Source organism: Corapipo altera, unplaced genomic scaffold (genome assembly GCF_003945725.1).
Source record: "Corapipo altera isolate COAL_440 unplaced genomic scaffold, ASM394572v1 24, whole genome shotgun sequence".
NCBI classification, from domain to species: Eukaryota; Metazoa; Chordata; class Aves; order Passeriformes; family Pipridae; genus Corapipo; species Corapipo altera.
In genome coordinates this window covers 8877727-8899674 of record NW_020884903.1, presented here as the reverse complement: position 1 = coordinate 8899674, position 21948 = coordinate 8877727, and the positions used below count along the sequence as shown (strand labels likewise).

At 38.8% G+C, this 21948-nt stretch overlaps 1 protein-coding gene and 1 long non-coding RNA gene across 3 annotated transcripts in view; both read left to right on the top strand.

Moving 5' to 3' along the window:
* The first annotated feature begins 466 nt into the window (after nt 1-466).
* On the top strand, nt 467-5950 carry LOC113950757. Its single transcript, XR_003528868.1, has 3 exons — nt 467-678; nt 3951-4035; nt 4334-5950. It is a non-coding gene; the product is annotated as an uncharacterized LOC113950757 (long non-coding RNA).
* A 5946-nt stretch (nt 5951-11896) lies between these two features.
* NETO1 (neuropilin and tolloid like 1) overlaps nt 11897-21948 on the top strand; it is a 65372-nt gene continuing 55320 nt past the window's right edge. Inside the window, exons 1-3 of one of the 2 annotated variants that reach the window (XM_027650996.1) lie at nt 11897-12969; nt 16403-16456; nt 18012-18149. In XM_027650996.1, the coding sequence (XP_027506797.1) occupies nt 12942-12969; nt 16403-16456; nt 18012-18149 (220 nt within the window). In that variant the 5' untranslated portion in view covers nt 11897-12941. The remainder of the gene's footprint in view (nt 12970-16402; nt 16457-18011; nt 18150-21948) is intronic. The other variant, XM_027650995.1, reaches the window with a different exon arrangement.

Sequence of the window (21948 nt, the reverse complement as noted above, 5' to 3'; positions counted from 1 at the left end):
CTTTACTTCACAGTGATGATATAAACTTGCACTCGTGTCTTAAATTTTATCTGACACTCCTGCAGGCTAGACATACAATCTGCAACAAAATTTTGATTTCTTTTTTTTTTTTTTTAACTAGAAGATTAAGCCCATGTTCTGTGCCTTCCTCTGCGGAATTTGAATTGATTAGTTTTCCTGAGTCTTGGCCATAAAGTAGCAACTGAATTAGAAATTATGGGGACAGTAAATATCATGAAGAGGGAAGGACAAGCTTAGTCTGTGTTTCTGTCAAAGATATGTTCCTTTTAAATCATCTTGAACAAGCTGGAATTTTGTCCACCTGGGAAATCTTGTGGTGACACTTATTGCATTACTGTAGTTCAACTATGAAGTGAGATAAGCATCACAGGCATAAGCAATAAGGCAGAACTATGTTGTGCAAAGGAGCTCTGGACATAGATACCTGAGCTAGCCCCAAGCAGTGTTGATAAAATCATGTGACGCACAGGGCTTCCTGTTCCTGTTTCTTATGGATGACTTGTAGCTCAAACTGCTTCAGGCCATGGTGATTATCCTGTTGAAGATTTCTGTTTGGCAGTGAGGGGATCAGTGCTAGTTTGAGACCAGCCATGTGGGACACTGCAGACATACCTGCTGAGACTTTAAACGCTTCATGAGGAGATCGAATCACTAAAGGTGAGATTGTAAAATTTTAGTAGAAACCAAACTGCCTAAATTTCCTGTTTCACAGAGTCATAGAATGATAACAGTTGGAAGGGACTCTGAAGATCATCTAGTCTAACCCCACTGCTAAAGCAGGTTCACCTAGAGCAGATTGCACAGGATCAAATCCAGTTGGGATTTGGCTATCTTCAGAGAAGGCAACTCCACAATCTCTCTGCACAGCCTGTTTCAGTACTCTGAACAGTGCTTCTTCACATGCAAAGTACCTTCCTTATGTATAATCTAAAGTTTGGACAAGCTGGAAGCTGTAAATTTACAAAGCATAGAAAGCACTCCAAAGCTTCAAATGAGAAGAGTGTTTTGGACCTTACACCTCCTGTGGCCATATAGGTGGCAACTGCCATAACTGCACAACTGAGGTCTGGCATCTTATGCAGTGTAATTATGGTGAAAAGACCTCTTGTGTACCAGCTGATATTTCTACTCAGCACAAATTGAAAGAGAATCCATAAAAAAAAGGAGCAACATAACCAATGAACATGGTATGTGATCTAACTTTTTTCTTTTGAAGCAATTTATGAATAGCAGGAACAGGACATATGCCTTTTAATATATTTCAACTGACATTTAAAATGTATTAAACGTAATTATTTAGACTTTTTTTATTTCATGTTCTAAGTACAAAGAATCAGGACATTAGTATTTAGTGTTCTTTTAATTAAAATAGCAGTTTACTCTAAGCCCTGGAATTAATTACTTTTTGAACTGCTTCTCTGCTTTGCTAATAATGTTTGACAGTTTTAAAATAGAATAGCTAAACTTGATGCTAGTCAGTTTAGTAGGCTGATTCAGGATACACTGAGAAAGCTGAAATGTAATTTTAAAAGCTGTCATGTGCAAGAACATACAATTCATTTAACGATTAAGACCTCTGTCAAAATTTGCATATGCACACTGTGAATGAAAGGTCATTTAAAAGATGGAAATTGAAAGTAATTTTAACATTATTGACTTAATGATACTAAATTTTGTCCTAGCTATGACTTCAAAGAGACATGATTATTTTTCCATGAGCTCAGGCCTTGGAAAGAAATAGTTTACTTTCTGCAGGAAACGTGTACTAAAAATGCTGGGTTTTAACATATTTTTCTTAACCATGAAGAAGTGTTATAGGACTTAAATGACAGGACATGCATTTTAAACTAGAAACTGAAAAAGTTTTCACCTGGTAACAACTTATTTGTGTAAATAATAGTCCAGGACTCTGTATTGGTAGTTATCCTCTTGGAGAAATTGCAGCCTTAATGCATACTAACATTGTCCCGAAGCACAAGACAATCGCTTTGCCTCATTTAGTATATTTTGTTAACAGTTTCCTAAAAGTAAAACCACATGTATACAGAACACGAAAGACACTCCAGACAGCTTCAGGTGTTGGTGAAGCAGGCTCTTACATAAGGCAACAAACTTCTGGAAGCAGGAAAAAACACCCAGGTAAGGCCAGCCATGGCACCAGTGTGTCCTGTACCATTTATAGACAGGGACTGGCTGTGTGAACCACATGCAACACTGTGGTGGTTTGGCTGCAGCTGGAAGCTCAGCACCACACAGCCAGGTACTCATTGACCCCCCGTGGGAGGGGGGAGAGAATGAGAAAGGTAAAAGCGAGAAAACCTCTGGGTTGAGATAAGGACAGGGGAACAGGTAAAGCAAAAGCTACTCATGCAAGCAAAGCAAAACAAGGAATTGATTCACTGCTTCCCATTGGTATGTAGGTGTTTAGACATCCCCAGGAAAGCAGGTCTCCACTGCACGTAAGAGTGACTTGGGAAGACAAATGACATCGCTCTGAACATCCCTCCCTTCGCCTTTCTTCTTCCCCAAAGTTTTCATTGATGAGTGTGACATCATATGCCCTGGGATATCCTATAGTCAGTAGGGATCATCTGTCCCAGCTGTGTCCCCTCCCAGTTCCTTGTACACTTCCAGACTCCTCACCAGTGGGGTGGTGTGAGAAGCAGAAAAGGCCTTGACTCTGTACACGTGCTGATCAGCAATAATAAAATTATCACAGCCCCATATAAGGAAAATTAACTCTATACCAGGTGTGAAGCTGAATGAATCCTGCCCTGGTGGAGGATGTCTCTGAGTACTTTTGTCATGTGACTTCAGGTCCTCATAAATTGTTTAGATTTCTACTGTCAGATGTTGACCTGATATTTAGTAGTGGAGCTTCCTACATCTGTTAGTATTTGTTATACCAAGATGAGTTAAGTCTGCAGTGTTATCCATTAATATCCATGTATCTCCATTAGGAGTACGTCATACTTGCCTTGTATTCTTTCCATCTCCTGCCAACCTTTTCCTTTCTCCTCATCTCAAGATTAAGAACAGAACAATGCAATGAAAGTCTAACCTATGCATTAATGTAGAAGCTAGTAATTAAGATAAGACTTCATTTGGCCTGATAAATGTGTATCCAACATCTTCAGTGAAATTTTTTTGATTTACACCTGCTGATCAAGCCAGGCTTCTGCTTCTAATTCAGTCTTCCCCTTTTACTCTTATCTCAATCTAGTTTTCAGTCCATCATTTATTTACTTGTAACTTTGCTATTATTATATGTGCGCTACACATATAACTTGTGTGATAGATATAGCAAAGCTGTTGACTTGGAAGTTAGCAAATTGCATGCAGCTTTCAAGCTAATTTTCTGTAAGAGATTATAAATAAATGTCGTTTTTGAAGCAGCTCTATCATAATTAATATTTTCATAGTATCTAACAATAACTAATTTAACTCCAAAATGTGTGACCTGCCACTGTCTCTCTTACTCTCTCATGAGGATGAAAAGTTTTGTAAGACAGCACAATTCATCCACTTCTTTCCACGGCATGATATTACAAACATTCCACTTAAATAATAAATATGATTCACCCTGCCTCCCAGGTAAAAAAGAGTGTTTGTCTTAAATGATAAATTGAGCCCTAATAACAACAATTCTTGGGAAAAATGCGTATAATTACAGTGTTCCACTGGAACACTAATGAAAGAAGAATTAGTCTTTCCAATTAATCCTTTTAAGATTCCATACAATCATATAGGAAAAACTGCTTTATTGTCTTAATAAGGAGGTAATTTCTTTTATGAATAAGAAAGAAAATATTTAATGAACTTCAAGAAAACATGTAAACATAACTAAATTATACCTTCTCTTAAGGTACAATGAAGAACAAGTTCTTACAGGCCCCAGACGTCACATTATTTTTAAATACATTTTTCAGGTGGGACACCCATCGGTCATTTGCATATATTTACCCTAAACACAGTTATAGGAAAAAGTGAAAGCTGCAATGGGATGGCTCAGAGGTAAGTGCAGATGAATCAACCAATAGTTAATGCCACCAGAACATGGCTATACAGTCTACTGTATATGCATAGTGTACTGAGGTCTCAATGGCATCTATCATGGGGCTACAATTTATTAACACAACAGTTATCTGCCTTTCTTCCAGACATTTTGTATTTCCACATGGCAGACCAACAGGCAAATAAATGCTTTGTTTACCATATTTGTATTTAAGTAGCTTAAGATGGTAAAGAAAGAATTTGAAAATGATAAAGAAGAAATTCCCTCCATGATTCAAAAGGGAAAGTTCTCTTTCAGAAGAGCAAAAGGAGCAAGGCGCAGAACTGTCTTACTTAGATGAACAGGAAGTTCCTGCAGTTCATCATCAGCTTCTGTTGACTATCTACAGGCACAGGAATGAGCACTTGATTTTATCAAAAAATCCACACTACAATTTATATTTAATTCTTTCACTTTGGAGCCTTGCAGTTTTATCAGATGCTTTCATTTCAGATTAATGTTTTCTTCAGCTGGCATCCTATGGGGAAGACTTTTTCACCAGCCACTTTTTTTTCCCCTAGTATAGAGTAAAATCTCTGCAAGGACGCTTTTTAATCCCAGTAAATGTGGAGATAAATGTTCTGACTTATATGAGTATTCATATTTGAATGGTCACAGTTCAAAAAAGATCAAGTTAGAAACCTCAGAGTTGGCTTGTTTGTAGTCTTCATTACACAACATAAAGCAGTGCTATTATGAATACCTAATTCCAAAATTCTGAGTATGCATGTTTATGCATAAATGTAGCATTTGATTTTAGAAAAATTTAAAAAATGTGAAATACCGTTTAGGATATAAAAGGGAAAGGCCAGATATTTCAGACATTTGAAGAAGTCACAATATTTTTCTTTTGTAAATACGGATCACAGAGGAGCATATTTCTATCCAAGGGATTACCTTCAGATTTTAAAAAATATCAGCATTTGGAACCATTCTTAATAATTCTTTAAATCTTTTACTATTATTTGTTCTGTTAAAATATTTACCATTATTTTGTAATGACGTTTGTAATTTATTACCTCAGAATACATATGAGATAGTTTTATTTCTTTAATGCATTTTCCAACACAACATTCTGATAAAAATAGTGTTGAAATTACATCAAATGAAAACATTTGATTTTACAATAGATCTTAATTTATTAAACCAATTGTTTGTTATATTGTGCTTATCAGGTTATAGGGTCACCCTTAACTGTGTTATAAAAATCTTAATCTTCTATCTCAAACGTGGATCACATAATGTTATGTAGTACTCAAATTTAGTATCACTTTGTCACTGTGCTATTAGTGCTTTGGATCAGACTGATCTCTGTAAAAGAGGTTTTTACTTCTACACAACATGCCTATTGTGTGGAAACTAGCTGGAAGTTATTCTTCAGAAAAAATGCAACTCACAATTTTTAAATAGGTTTTTATTGTGTACTAAATGATAGAATTTTTTAAGCAGTAAGTTATCTATTTTAAAGCTTATTTTAGCTTCTGCCACTTCAGTTTATAATTTTAAATTATACATATTCCCATGGTTTAACTTTCATTGTTGTCTTCAACTTAAACCTGTTATTGAAGATTCAGAGTATAATCTTGGGGAAAGGTTTACCACGAGTTTCATGTACTTTTACAGTTGTTTCTTTGAAAACTGATAATTTATCAATTCTCTAGTTGGTTTGGCTGGTTGATTGGGTTTTTGTTTGTTGATTTTGTTTTGTTTAACGTAAGTTACTTAAGCCAGAGAGTAGTAATTACAAAACTCCTACTGGGTGACTTGGAAAATAGAAAATTTTTTCAGATATTCCTGTTCAACAGCTTTCTTCCAACTCACCAATGTGTGAATGACAGAAAACCCCAAACAAAATAAAACAAAAAAAAAGAACCCTACCAAAAAAATCCAACACAAAACAAACCAACCAACCAAAACCCATATTATCTACTAAGAAATTCACTTAGGAATTGCCCTTATTCTTGCAATAGTAGAATCACAGGTTCTTGAAACTTTAAGTTGCAAATATGTCTCTGCCTAAAAATTGGAATTTTGGCTAGTATTTTTGCAACTGTCATTTGCTTCAGAGATGATAGCTGACAGTAGTTGAGTGTTCTCCAAACTTTTTTTTATAGCAATCCCCTATCATTAAAAGATTTTTAAGCATGTGCCCCCAATATACCCTTATTTATTTATTTATAAAATGCATACATGAACTACTCTACTAATGCCTTTTGTAAATTGTAAAACTTATAAAAAATAGAAATTAAAAAGGATGAGATAAAGAAGAAATAAAAATGTTTTTTAAAATTTCTTTTTTAGGTAATAGGCAAAAATATTTTCTTCCTGCACCCCAGTGAGTTGTATTGTGTACCCCATGAATGCACAGTCTGCCTCCATTTCAGTGACCACTGTTCTGGATAAAATAAGAAAACTGACTACAGCAGACAACCTTGTCAATTCCTGTATCACATAAAAAAATACTTTTATAAATTCATTCCATTTCAGTGAGACTAATCAAACAGGAAGAATAAAAAAAAAAAAAAAAAAGAGAAGAAATAATAGCAAGTGTCCTGTAGAAGAGAAGTCTCTAATCTCATTAAAATTGCGCGGTATTGTGTAAATCCAAGATGCAACCAGTAAATCTGAGACTAATTATGAGAAACTACAGATACAAAGTATCAGATTTTTCTTTGTTCCTCGTTTAAACTGCTTTCTTCTCATATTTAAGTATTGTCTCCCAACTTGGCTTGCAGAAGGGAAACACAGTTCAGTTTTCAAGGAAAGTTTTTGGGAAAAGGTGTTCTAACTCTATCGTGTTCAGGAAAGCCTTTATTGGAAGAGTCTAGACTCAGAGTCCTCCTGCACTTACAGGAGACACGTCTGCAAATGATCAAAAAATGGATAATAAGAGAATAGAGGTTATTCTAAGGGACCAAAAGGTTCCATTATCCTGATATCACACAGGGAGGTACATATTATGCCTCTCGGTAGGTGTTTCATCACAAACGAATAGAGCATATTTCAGTATTTCTTGTTTCAGTTTATAGCACTGTTGGAAGAAATATTGAATATTTCACATTAACAAGGAACTTGGGGCAAAAGGAACCTATCTGAAAGGTGAAATTGTTGATACTGAGCTCTCCTTGCCTGCTCTGTATCTATTTTAAGGGGTATTTATTTAGCATTGGTTTTACTCTGTTCCTGTGGACTGCATGCCCTTTAGAAGTTGGAAAACCAACTCTGCTCCTGAAACACATCTCTCAACTTAGTTTCATCCATAAGTAAAACAGCTCATACACTCAAAGACTGGCCCAATTTGCAATCCAAAATGTGGTAAGTGGGGGCAATTGTGAGATTCATTTTAGAACCACACTCCTAATCTGAACTAAAACACGAATGTGCTGATCGGCTTGGTGATTCATTTTGGTGTTTCCAAATGTCACACTTTGTATAGCTGTGCTATTCCGAGCCTGTAGTTTGGATTTGCTACATTTTAGCAACGAAAATCATTCACAAAGAGATTGTGACAAAAAGTGCATCTGTGATTATATACGACAACACAGAATCCAAACTGATTTTAAAGAAAACATTGAAAAGTAAAATATCACTCTTGTATTTTCTCTTTCCCATCCTCAGAAGCATAGACTGTTTTCTATAAATCAGGGAGCCAATACCTCCTCTATTTCATAACTGCATTTTTTCTTACAGTTCAAGGAGGCTTTTGTTAGGAATTTGGGAGCAACTCATGGCTACTTTGAATCCTTTCAGTCTTTTATCTGCACAAAGAAGAATTAATTCACTTAGTTATTATGGGTATAGTTAGAACAGTTGTCAATGTTCTGCGTTAAGACAAGACTATCCAAAGCGGCAAAAAAAGGGAATAAATTCTGGACAGGTTTTGTTTTCACAGGAAAGAATTTAACTGAGAAATGTACAGAGGCAATTTACCTAAGGTGCCTCCATATTGGAAAATTTTTAACTGAGACAATAATTTACCATTTTAACTGAGACTGAATAATCTCCCCTGGTTCAAGGAGAAAATAATCCAGATATATTGTCTCATTTTCTTCCATGCTACAACTGAAAGCAAGCCAAGTCAGTCCTGAATATTAAGGATTTTCTTTTTCTCACTAAAACTGCTCACCTGCTTTATGCTCCATTGTCCCCCACTGCTTACAGTATCACAGCATCGTGGAATGGTTGGGATGGAAGGCACCTCTGAAGGTTGTCTTGTCGAACCCTCTGCTCAAGCAGGGCCACATACAACCAGTCACCCTGGACTTGCTTGTGCTATTTGACATATAAACACATAGGCCAAGCACAGAAGAGGTGGAAGCAAGGCAGAATTTTTATATTCTTTTCTTGTACTGAAACACCAGCATAACACAGTTCAGATTCAAAAGCTTTTCTTCTGTCTGTTTAAGAAATTGTCCAATACTTCACATAAATCTCAATAGGTTGAGTTTTTCTATTGATTTTTAGGGCAATTTGTTTGCAGACTGCTGTTTCTGATAAAACTGTTAGAAATACTTACATGCATATTTGTCTTTTTTCATTTTATAATATCAATTTGAAAATGTTTCGTAGAGTTTAAATAGGTCTACAAATGGGTGATCTCCTTTCTACCATACCAACCATCACTGATCAGTGTCTTAGGTTAGCCTAAAGATGTTGGATCACAGGAAAGAAGGATTTCATATCTTGTTGAATAAAATATTCTGTGTTCAAACAAATTGCCCTAAAAATCAATAGAAAAACTCAGCTGTGAATGTGAAGAGAGAGGCTGACAGAACTCGCTATATGAAGAGATTGCCATGGTTTAAGACTACAAAGAATAACTTTGTATGTTCTGAATCAAGAAACGTAACTATGTTTGGTTGTCTTACTTATTTTTAAAAACAAGATTTCAGCTGACAACCAACATAGAACTAGGAAAAATACATTTCTAATCTAAACGTGTAGCTGTCATTCCATGTAATAAAATAAGGCAATGTTTTTACTCTAAGGAAAATGCAAAATGTAAAAAACACCCTTAAACTCATTTAAAAATCAATAAAACTCTTGCCAAGTAATATCCAAAAACTTCCAAACAACACTAAGATGCCATTTTAGAAAATTATTTATGGTCATTACGCTTTTCCACTTTTTTTTAACTTCTCATGTTTGATTAAATGTGAGTCCCTCTCTACCTTTTAGTTTCCTGCCTAGTAGAAGTGCAAGGTTCTGGTGATTGGCTAATTCAGGATGAAAAAAATACACACTATAAGAATTTACCCATACAATACCAGGGTAATGAAAGATGCACACACCACAGTGGGTGAGCTACTACCTTATTAGAGAAAGCATTTACCAAACCTGACATAAACAGATTTTGCAGCAAAATGAAACATAAAGCCAAAAAAATGTGGTGAAGACTTCAATAGTTGTATGAAACTCAAAATTTCAAACTCTCTACAGAAGTGAGATCTGCTGAGGTAGAAAGTGATTTTGACCATCTCTGACTTCAAACCCTATGTCCTTGCTTATAAACACATTTGAACAAACTTTTAGCATTCAACTACGTAGATTCTGAGATATCTCTTTAAGGTCTCATTGCTAGAGAACATCCAATGGCCACTGTGGCTATGCCTCAGCTACTTTGTGGATGTCTCCCTCCATAATGACGGTGACTGATTACATTTTGGCATAAACACACTTGGAAAGTACGACTTTGTGTTTCTCAATACTATTGCAATGGTGTCCTTAAAATTAAGTGTGATAATCAAAAGAGGTCTAAGAACTTTAAAGCTGAAAACACCGTATTTCAGAAAAGGAAAAATGTTTAAGCTCACTGTTATATGATGTGACACAGCACATTTCACAGAACAGTGCAATCAGCTGTTTTGTGCCTACTTGTTCTATAACCTTTTTTTTTAAAGTAACTATAGCTTGAAACTTAGCCATATGGATGTCTGCATCATCCTGCAGAAGAAACATCTGACTGTCTATAAACATTCTTATGACTGGTTTCAACACTACCCTTTTTCAGTTACTCTACTGTTGCTTGACTAGAGGCAGTCTGAACATCTGTATTATAGAAGTTCATCCTATGGATAAATCACACAACTTTCAATTACTGGACAAATAAAGTTCTATAACTTGTGGTGGAAGAGAATAAGAAAGGTCAAAGAAAGTGCTGAGAGGCTTAGAAAGCAAAGTAGGACAGTTTATTAAGATTAACAGCTGCAGACTCAGTGTTGCTAATGGTGAGACAGATTACACAAAACATAGGTGAATCCTTTCATAAAGTCTTATATCTTCTATATTCCTTTTTGTAAGGAGCTTATTGCAAAACTCTGTAGCAAAACCCTGTTTTCTTCTCACCCAGAAGGAATTTTAAGTGCTCAGTCAGGCTGGCTGGGCTGAGGGCTGGCTGGTTGGTTGGTTGAATGGATGAATTCTGCTAGCCAAGATCACCTCAGACTTACCCTACCGTGCATGCTGGTACTGCTGACTGCATTATTAAGCATCGATGGAAGACACAGTCTTGATTTCAGGCTACGGGGCAGACAATCCACAAGCTGAAAAAACCCAGAGATTCTTTATTAAAATGCAGCGATTTACTGGGAAAACCATTCAATAAATTAATAGTTAAATAAATAAATAAATAAATAAATGTCCAGGCTTTCTCATCATTCACTTTCCAGAGCAGCCTCTGGTGCTGCTCAGTGTTATTCCAAAGGCAGTAAGGGTACTCTCCCCATTAAAAGGTGCCCTAAAGACAACAGGCCTCCCGGCTACCGTGTCGCCGCCCCCCAGTCCTGGGTCTGCCTTCGGGTTGGGGGACAGGACCCGCTCCGGCCCCAGAGGGCAGCCCAGCCCCGCGGCTGTGCCCCGCTGCTCCGGGGCCACCGGCACACGGCCATCGGCGCCGTCCGACCTGCGCTCACCTCCCCCGCACCCGCGCAAAGGAGGATGCTGGACTGTATTTTCAGTTTTATTTGATGTACAGGCTCCTCCACGACACCCCCACACCGTCCCTCCTCCTCTCCCCGCCCCGGCTGCGCTTCCAGACACACTTTTCTTATTGCAAACGGCGTGAGCATCAGGTTGCGGGAAAGGAGGAGCGGGGCCGGCCCCGCCTCCGAGGCACTGCTGTGGCGTGGGGAGCCTGAGCTGGCGGTAACGAGGGTCCCTTGGTTCTGCCCCCATCCCCTCCGGGGTCGGCGGCTTTCCCACGTCGGCTGTTCCCCAGCCTAGCCGCAGCAACAGCGGTGCAGAGAGCCCGGGGGATCCTATGCTGCTCCCCTCGCACTTCTGTAGCACAAATCTTCCCTTCTCCTCGGCCCTCCCCGCCACCCCAGCGGTGCGCTTTGCCCCTGTCCACTCTTGCCACCCTCCCTTCGGCCGGGCCGAGGGTGCCGGGGCCGCGGTGCTGCGGGAGTCAGGTGCCGCTGCCGCGGCTCTGCAGGACCAGGTCCCAGGGCCAAGGAGGGATACAGCCCTCTCTGTTCATTCACTCCTTCTCCCCTCTTCCGCTGAGAGCATTTCAGCTTCTCTCAGTACTCTTACTATATTTTCCGTGCTCTACTCCCTCCCTTCCCGCCCTGACCACTAGCCCTCTGCAGTCTCGTCAAAGGGATGGGTGTTTGGGGTGGGATGTAGCTGGGGAGGATAAACCTCCTCTAGAAGTCTAGACAGGAGAGGAGGGCGGGACAGAAAGGGAGAGATTTTGCAGTTGTCTCTGGGCTGATTGGAAGAGTCAATCCTTATACGTGTGGCCGGAGGATTAACAGATAAAGTTTTATTGCTCCCTTTTGTGCGCGTGTGTGTGCGTGTCTGTATGCGGGTGTGGGTGTGTAGATGAAGAAGTCGCCGGGAAGGGGGAAAATTTTTTCAATTTCCCTTTAGCAGGTGCAGGTCAAGGAGGAACCCATGAGCACTTTGTCTGATCCACGAACTGATTAGGGGAGGGGAAAGCATCCCTCTCCTCTTGGTCTTCCTTTCCCAGTTTTGAAATCATTCCTTCCCCACCACTGCTGCCCTCCCACCCACCCCCTCCTCTTCCCCTGCACTGAATGAATGAAAGAGACTCCAGGGCTTTCTTCTGCTTCTCGCCCTGGACTGGAGAAGTCAGGGGGCATCTATCTATCCTCATCCATCTCTTTCTCGCTTCATCCATTCTCGAGGGGATTTCATACCGTGCAATGTGTTTTCAGCCTCCTGCCGCTGCTACCACTTGATACTATGCGACACGCAGGGAGAGGGTTTTGCGAAAATGGATTTATTCTATTTTAAAGGATTTCTTCTCTAATAAGGATCTCATTGCACACAAATATGACTAAATCCCCTATTTGGTAAATCTTTCTCTACCCCACCCCTTCTCTTTGGGTTCCCTCCCGCCCGCGCCCCCACCCCTTCAGAGGAGCAAACACAGGGAGCTGATGACGGACCCATTAATCCCTTCTTCAATGCATCAAAAGAAGCCGAAGGGCTGGAAGTCGCTGGGCTCGGAGTCCTGCAGGAAATGCTTCGATCTGCTTTTGGTTCTGTATGAAACTGGTGACTAGGGGCTCGGCTCGCTCCGCCGCCGCCGCCGCCCGCCGGCACCTGGATGCGCGGGCCGCCGCCGCCGCCTTGCCCGCCGCCGCGATGCAACGCTCCTGGCGGTGCTGGTGATCACTCGGGTGTGATGGGATTGAGCCGGCGGTGATCATTTGAAGGCGGTGAGGGAGAGCGAGGGAGAGGAAGGGCTGCTCCGCTGTGCTGTGTGTGTGTAGGGGCTTCGGGATTTTTCTTTTTCTTCTTCTTCTTTTCTTACTTCCATCCTCTCCCCGCCACTGGAAGTCCTCCCGTATCTAAATGGAATTAGTGGAGACCGAAGCCCCTTGTGTAAGGAACAGACATGACCCATGGACGCAGCTTCTTTCACAGTGAGTATCTGGCTCCCCCTTCCCAGCCCACCGCCCCCTGACCAAGCTCCCCCGCCGCGGACGGGATCCTGCCCTCCGCTGCCCGCACAAGTGGCGTAACGGGACGCCCAGACTTCCGCGGCGCGGAGGCGAACTCTCCCCCGCACACACAGCACCCTATCCCCCACCGCGCTGCGGTGCTCCGGGGGGGAGCCCGTGTCTGCCAGCGCCGTGGGGCGGCGGGACACCCTCCCGAGGGCTGGAGGTTTTCACTGGACGCGACGCATCTGGTGGCCTTTGGCTTGTCGGGGGAGAGGGTGCCGGGGGAGAGGGGGGCACAGGCCCCGCTGTCCGCAGCGATGTGGCCCCAGCCGTGGCTCGAACCGACCATGGGGGCGCGGGGCAGTGCAGAGAGCCGCGGCGGGGGCGGCCACATCGGGCACGGATCCCGCAGGTCTGCGGGGCGGGGGCGGCCCCATCGGCTGAAATCCTCCAGGAGAAGCAAGGAGGCACCGCAATGTATCACCTACTCGTCGAACACCCCCAGGGGCCTCAGTCTGCGCGGTTGGGATCCCATCTCCCGCCTCTGTTTTGCAGAGGGTCCGCTGTACTGAAGGGGCTTGACTGGGCACGGTGCCTTCCAGCACTTCCCTCTGCGCCCACACCTGTACAATAGCGCTGTGGCCAGGTATTGCTCGTCCAGCAACTCTTCGCTAGGCTAAGCCGCGTCTGTGCCAAATCACAGCCTGCTGAAAGCCTAGCCAAGAGATAAATCTCTTAATGTACAGCTTGTAATGAAAAAAAATACAGAGGTCTAAAAAGATGGAAAGATGCGTAATCAGAATGGCACTAGAAAGCATGATTATAATTACACCCATGATTAGGAGGGAAAGGAGAAGGAGGAAGACAGTGAGAATGCAACAAGAAATTTGGTGGAAACTTCTTTAAAATAATTCCCAAACCGTGATAATCACAATATTGTTGCCATGCTGCCAACGCTTCCCAAGTGACAGTTTTCAATGAGTGAAGATTGCGTGGTTGGTCTCTTTGGGGTCTTTTTTTTTTTTTTTTCTCCCCCTCTGTGAAAAGCACTGTTCTTTTTCTGTGGCTTGAGAAAGAAAAAGGCAAGAGATCATAGAATAAAATGGTCTGCCTTGTCTGCTTAATTAAAATATATTGTGCTGTCTTGTCCCATGAAGCCCATAATTTTAATTACTTTCTGTCAATATACATATTTTGGCGCTGTTGGTGTTAATAACACTAAATCAAGAGGTTTTCTCTTTTTTTTTAAATATGGGAGAAGTGTTTCCTTTTATCTACCAAAATGTTAGATGTGGTAAGTACAGAAAAAAAACCCAAACAAACTTAATCTCTTAGTCTCTTCTTGTCCATTAGATTTTGTTATCAAGATTGACTCCCTATTAATAATCAATAGTGACATAATGACATCTAAGTATAGCTCTGTGCTCTGGAAAAACATAGCTCTGTGGTTTGGAAAGATCCTTTCTAGTGTTTACAGCTGAAACTGAAAAGACCCGTGTTTCTTTCTGTCATCTTGCTAATAATATATCTGTGACTTGGACCAACTCTCTTTACTTCTCTGAACTCCATTTTTTTCTATATAGAAAAGGAAGGGTGAGTGAATAGATAAAGATGCTTGAAATGAATCTATAAGAATCAGATATGAATTGTTATCAACTGCCTAAAAAGAAACATTTTTCACATGGAGTTTTTTTGGCTATTGTGCATCCTATTCTAGCTTTTATGAATTTGTGGGCAGAAGGAAAACCAGCAGCTGGTTCCATATTCCACCACCAATCCACATTACACTATAGAGAAATTAGGCTTTGGCCGGTGAAGATTACAGGTATAGATACAGTATGTTCACTGTATGAAACACAGCTAAAGTACATGAGCAACTTAGTAAATGGGCGATTCCTCTATTGCCTTCAGATTCTGACACAGCCAGCAGGCAGAGTCCCAGCTAGCACATGAATGGCTGGGTAGCATTCAGATCCAAGCAGAAGATGTAGTGTTCTCACTGATGCCCATGACACAGAAGAGTTTTTAACTACCAGCACTGCCAATATCCATCTCTAGGGGCTGTTAGCCTGACTAAGAAATAGTGAATATGCTGCCAAGCCTTCATTTCCCCAGAATTTCAGCCTTTCCCTCCTTAATAAGGCAACCATCATCTATGTCTGTAACCCTCTGTCACGTGGGAAAGGTCAAAGACATAGAAATAGATATCTCAATGCCATCAGAATACTGCAAATATGGAGACAGCCTTCCTTCAGGGTAAAAATTACACACAATTTGCAGTATAAAAGCTGAAAATGATGAAAGCACCTTCTTTGAAAGGATGATAGTTACCAGCCCATGGTGGCCTTTGGTGTCTCTTGAGGGTAATAAGAAGAAAGTATGCCATTGAATTACATTTAAGACCACAGGTCTATCAGTTCCTCATCACAGTTAACAACACAAATGGCAACTGATTGATCTAAAATGCTCAGAATAAACATGCAACTTAATCTCTGCTTTAACTTCAGTGCAGCCTGGGCACTATGTTTGGGCTAATGACAAACTAGCTGGGGCAAAGCCCCAAGCACTCCAAGAACTGATGGATCTGTTCTCTTCTGCTCTTGCTATCCCATTTTCTCCAATAGCCAGAAGATATGAGCAATGACAAGAAAATCGGTGCATGATTTCTTTATCAGGTAGCTAACTAGTCACTTTGATCTTCCAAATCAGACTGGCCTAAGTGTTTACCTCTTAGCCTTTTACAGTTAAAATGTTATATTTGGAAATTATTCACAGAAACCCAATAATTATCATAGTTGGAGAGAGGAACTTTCTATTTGTAAAATGGGCTGCAGATTCACTGCAGCACAAAGCAACACCCTCTTGACAAGTCAAACAAACTAGATTAATGGGACTGTTAAGCATACACAATAATTTACTTCACTAGGGCTTTGCAAATGCTTTGATGGATGTGAAGAACCCAACCCCTCACTTCTTTCATACTCCCAGTACTCATTTTCAAATTTTATTATGCCATAGTGAGAGACATTAGTGAGTACAGCAGCATTGGAACTTAGCAGGCCTTTGTCTACTTCTGTTAAAAGCAAACACTTTTCTATTACTGACACAAACTGTGATTATATAAATATTTGTAAAAATGTTTTTCTTTATTATTAAAGGAAAAGAAAAAATGGGATGGATTTGTTTTAAACCCAGAAGATCTCTTTATTTGAATACATTTGCAAAGATAAATATTTACAACAGGTTACAAAGAAACTTGTTTATACAAAATGTGCAATTTAAAGATGCAAGTAAACATGAAACATTTTTTTTACAGTAATTCTATTTAATTTGTATTGTTGTAAGATAGATGGGTACAATTTGATTGCAGGCACAATCACACTGTGATATTTAATTCATATTTCTCTTTCAGTTGTAGCAAGTCTAATCATCCTACATTTGTCTGGGGCAACGAAAAAAGGAACAGGTATGTAAACTTCAGACATTTTTTTTCAGACAGTATATTAGAGACCAAAGCATGGATTTGAGTTATTAGTTTAGTTTTTTGAATTTTTAGTAGCTCATTTACTTCCAGTATCTGTGCTTTGTCCATTTGTTTAGAGTATTCGCATGCCTCTACACACAAAAAAAAAATCCAGTGGTACTGAGCAGACTCAATTTGACTGTAACTTAAGACTGTAAAGTGCTCCCACTTTCAAAGGGAAGTCTAGTTTGGGCACTGAGCTACATACGCTTAAAATATTTTTACTTGTTTGAAGTTTAATTAAAAATCTAAAATTGGGTATTGTGGGTGCTTTTAGTCAGAGTGAGTAGAGAAGGATAGTCTTAAAAGCCTCGGGTACTCTGTGTGATGAGACCCAAGCTGGGTAATGCTGCTAAGCCCAGTGTATGTCTGAACCTGTGTCTGAATCCACAGTCCCTGCAGGCCTGAATTTGTTTCAGGAAATTAGGCTCCGTGTTGAACTCTGCCCAGATACAGACCAGGTAGAAAAAGAAATGCTTGCAGAGTATAAGTCAGAACTCAGGTGGTTAAAATCATCCTTAGAAGGTGCCTGTTTCCCTCCAGTGACTGTAAGAGGGAACCTCAAATACCTGACTTTATACATCAGGGGCTTAAGTCAGATGGGACACCTTTGGTCTTATATACCTCATTTGGAGCAAAGCCAATCTAGAACCTACTGTCTTTCCTTTTAATAGCAACCTAATTATATTTGTCTCTGAAGAATCTATCTCATTTTAGCCTACTTGTTAAAGTGTTGTGCTTAGGAAGGATTCCTTCGTCTTCTTCAGCTTGAACAGACCCAAACTTTTGTCTCCAGTCTCTCTGCCAGTGTGTAGAAAGGAATGCAAGCAATTCAGGGCTAGGAAGAAAGCAAACAAGTAGGTCTGACTCTGCTCTCTGATGATTCACCTAGGAGGAGAAAAGTTCTTGGATGTGATTCCTGGCCTCAGAGCTATTTATTAATTTTACAGTAAACAGCAAAAATCTATGGAATCTATGAACTAGATTCCAGGAATTCTCCTGTCTACTTCTGTCCAGTGAATATAGAATAAAGACGCTGCAGATTTTAAAACAACTTGTATACACCATCTTAATTCTCTTTTTTTTCTTGCTTTTGTGACTCATGTATTCCTGTGTTATGGCATGAAGCTTGCTGACAGAGAACATGCTTGAGCTTTTTAAGATATATGAGTGGGAAACTCATGTCTTCCATTTCTTGAGCATGTGCTTTCCCTACAGGTTATTATTTTAAAAACAATACATATATGTCTCCCCAAGATATCCAAGCCTCTTCTCTGCTTTGAAAAAAATGTTTTGAGTAAGAATTATATATTTGTACCCATGAAGAACAGCATTGTCTTCCCCCAGGTCCATGATCATACCCACTCTCAACAGAAAAAAGCTTGAGGCCACTGACAGAAGGGGCTGTTTTATTTATCCTGTAAGAGACTTCTAAGTGTCACATAGACATAGTAATTTATGATCTAATTGTATAATGCTTAATACCATCATTTCACAGAAAAGCAAACTGCTTCCGAAGGACAGAAACCAGTGCAGTGTGGAACTTGGACCAAATATGCAGAAGGAGGCATCTTCACTTCTCCAAATTACCCCAACAAGTATCCTCCGGACAGAGAGTGTGTCTACATTATAGAAGGTGACCAAATGAGGAATCTTTATGTTTTATTACCAACTGTATTAAAAAAAAAGTTTTATTTTATTATATGTAAAGAATAGATGAATTCGTGGTAGATAAAGCTCATGATAAATCTTTTCAAGACAAAGATTTAGAGAAGCTCTTGATTTATATCTTGACATCACTCATAAATTAGTTCAGGTGGTAAGTATGCATGACTCAGTAATAAATACAGTACAGTTTATTTCAGGGTATTCAGAGAATGAGTAGAATCTAAAATGCAGTAACATGATGGAAGAATATTTTAAAATGAGTAGTTAAAATGAGCATGGGAAAAAAATGCTTTAGACTTTCATTCAGATATTCTAAACTTATCATAATGGAATTAGGGATGACAAGCACAGTTAGGCAAAGTACAGTAAAAGAACTTGTACAGAAAATATTCATAAAGCGAGTGTAAAAATTATTTTCTGTCAAATGATTGATGTGAAATGAAAATAAATGAAAAAAACTAAAAGCACCTCATAAAATAAAACCAGAAAAAAATAAACATTTACACCAAACAGCTCTAAGACACAGTTTTTAAAGAGTAATTTTTAATTGTAGACATGGAGGTGATGTAAGAAATACTAAAATTGTATTACAAAAAAATTACATAATTTCATCAGTTTTAACACAATGGATGTTGAAAGGATTGTTGTAAAAATGAATCTGTGGAAAGTAATAATGATTAGATACTGTCAGAGAGCTTAGTAGCAGAAAAGTTGAATCAGGTACAGTATAGCAAGTAGTTGGAACCAAGAAGATTCTTTCATGAGTTTTGAGTACATGTAGAATATAACACTGATGTTGCTCTATCCCTACTTGGTTTACAGAATTATTAATTAATTAATAATGGAACCAGGAATTACTGAAGTAGTTATTTTACTAAAGATTCAGGTAGTATCAAGTCAGATTTCCAGAGGTTAGAGCTGATTTAAATTGAATTAGCTGTATTAGACCCACCTCTGCTATGCCCTTTCAGAAAGGCAAAAAATCACAACAAAATGACTGAATTCCGGTTTAGTTCTAGGCAACTTGACTTGAGTCAGAAGTAAAGAGGTGATTATAAATAACGGAGCCAAACAAGGTCTTTAAAGAAAATTTGTTTGTCAGTCTTCCATAAGAGGATGAAACGTAAGCAGATGTATGGCAAATATTTAAATTCTTTCATAGTTTAGTTAATTGTTTTAAAATACAAACAAATTTTATAGAAAAAAGTAAATGTATAGATTGAATATGTACTTGACTTTTTTGTTTATTTGTTTGTTTGTTTTGTTACACTTATGTTGCTAGATCCAGGATCTTTTGCATCTATTGATCAAATTATCTAACCTTCCTGGGGACTGGGAAGAACTAAGTTTGCTTTATCTTCAAATATCTGAAACACAGGGTGTTTTATCATTAAAGAGAAAGGGTGTAGAGTAAAAAAAGAACATTTTTGTAAACTTTAGTTCCATATCTCAGTCGTAGGATGTTCCTCCTCATACGAAGAAGGTGCCTGAATCCCCGTTGCTGTAAAGACTTTTGTCTTTATCATACAAATTGTGTACTTACAAAAATAGAGTTAATAAGCTGAAAGGTGGCAAAATACACTGTTAAAATAACCTGATTTTAAATAGCTAAAAATAGAAATGTCTAAGAACTCTTTCTGAAAGCAAGATTTAGTCAACCAAATTCTATAATGAAGACAAAATTCCATGTTGACAGGTTTGGAGCAATGTATATGGAGAAAGAGTAATTCAAACTTAACAGACGTCTTGTTATATTCCATGGGAAAACTCAATCTGGTAAAAAACAGTTGCATGCAATTTTTTATGGCTCTGATATTTTCATCTTCCCATCCAGCCTAATGAACGATTTGAATTGCAACTGGACATTTTAAAACCTAGACTGAAAGCAACTCTATCAGTACATAATTTGATGAGAACCATGGATATTGCACAACATTTTCAGCTCTGATCTCCCTGTGTCTATTTCTGTCCTCTAAAAAAATCTTGAATAGTCATATCTGGATAATGTCACAAAAATAAACAGGGATATAGTAAGATGTCTGAGCAATAACATTTTAAAATGTGGTAGATTTCAAAAAAAGGCAAAAGAAGCACTGAAAATCAACAAAAATTACATTATAATTACAATTAAATTACAAAAAATCATTATTTGTCCATACTTATTCTTTTTACAAAGTATAAAAATGGCAGAAAACGATAAGAAGGCTAGCAAGTATGAACTTTTCCTGATGTCTTTTATATTCTGTGGAAGTCATTGGCTTAAGATATTGAAGTTAAAGGATTGCAAAAAAAGAAAGATTAATTATTTTACTGATAGCAATATCTTTGAGAACAGATAATAATTTTTGGAAATTGTGGATAATCCTGGCTCATGAAGGACGTAAGTATTTTAGAGTAAAACAGAAACATCGCCATATGCATTTTATATTTGTTATTGAAATTCCAATATGCTTCAAATAGCTTCTGGGTGCTCTTGAATACCAAGTACCAAACTAGAGGGGTTGTCGACGTGATCTGTAATAGCACTGCGTTGCCATCTCCCCTTCGTATGTCTTAGAAAGTTCAGTATACCAGGACTGTATATATACCATGTTGAAAACTGTGTGATGTGATTATAAATACATATATGAATCACTAGGTTCCTTCCTGTCTCCTTCATTTTTTGCTATAAAACACACTCTAGGGCAAATTCTGATGACTTCCTCCAAATGCAATTCCTACTGATTTCTGTGGTCTTAAGCAAAGATTCCAGCATGTAGCATGTTGTAGAAAAATTGAATTTCATCTCATTACAGCTTTTTTCCTCCACGTTGTAGCTCCTCCTAAATGTATGCAAGCCTTTTATCATGTCAGAATTACTTAGGTGAAGTAAAGGAGCAGGTAAAAGTAGCCATGATCATAGACTGAATTTCTGAAAAAGAAGAGGATTTCTACTTGCAGGGACTTCTATCCTAGCAGTCAAAGATTAAGCAAATCGAACAGCTAGAAGTTTCTTAGATATTTTTTCTTTTTCTCTCTTTTTTTTTTTTAACTTCTGTTTCAGTAGTAGTGATAATTAACTGTTGGAATAACTAGGAATTTTAAAACCCAGATTGAATGTCTTTCTAAGAGAAATCTTTTAGGTCATCTAGAAATCATGGACTCTGTACAAAAATTGTTATGCTATAGAAGAATGTCATGAATGAGTGCAGAATAGCTGCGAACAGTGCAGCTTGGTGGGGAAGGATGCACTATCACAAGGTGCTTCTGATGAATCCCATCTGCCTTTCAAAACACAATGAAAATTTGTTTTTTCTGTCATCTTCTTTCAGTCTTATTTGGCGTATAGAAAACATAGGAAATAGCTGAATGTACATGTTAAATTCCCTCTTCAGCCAAATCTCACCCTTATTTTGCATATTCATGAATCTAACCTGGCAAAATTCACAAGTGCCCAGAGCAATTGCAGCAGTGACAGCATTAGCCTTTGCCAGACTGCAGAACATTTGGCATGTGTGCTACAAATGGAAATTTGCACAGGAGATTTTGTAGGAGCAAAGGCTTTTGCTTGTATTAAAAATATTTGGGGAGTGGTATAGTCATACTTTATACATTATAACTTGAAAATTGTTTTGGAAATTCTGTCAGTGAAATACTTGTAAGATTTTATCAGTTCATTGGTTTTAAATAATTAAGCATTTATTTATAAATAGAGTTATAGACCAGAATTGATTTACATATAGATATGAAATCAATCTTCCATTTTACATGTTTGTGGACGTTTAGAG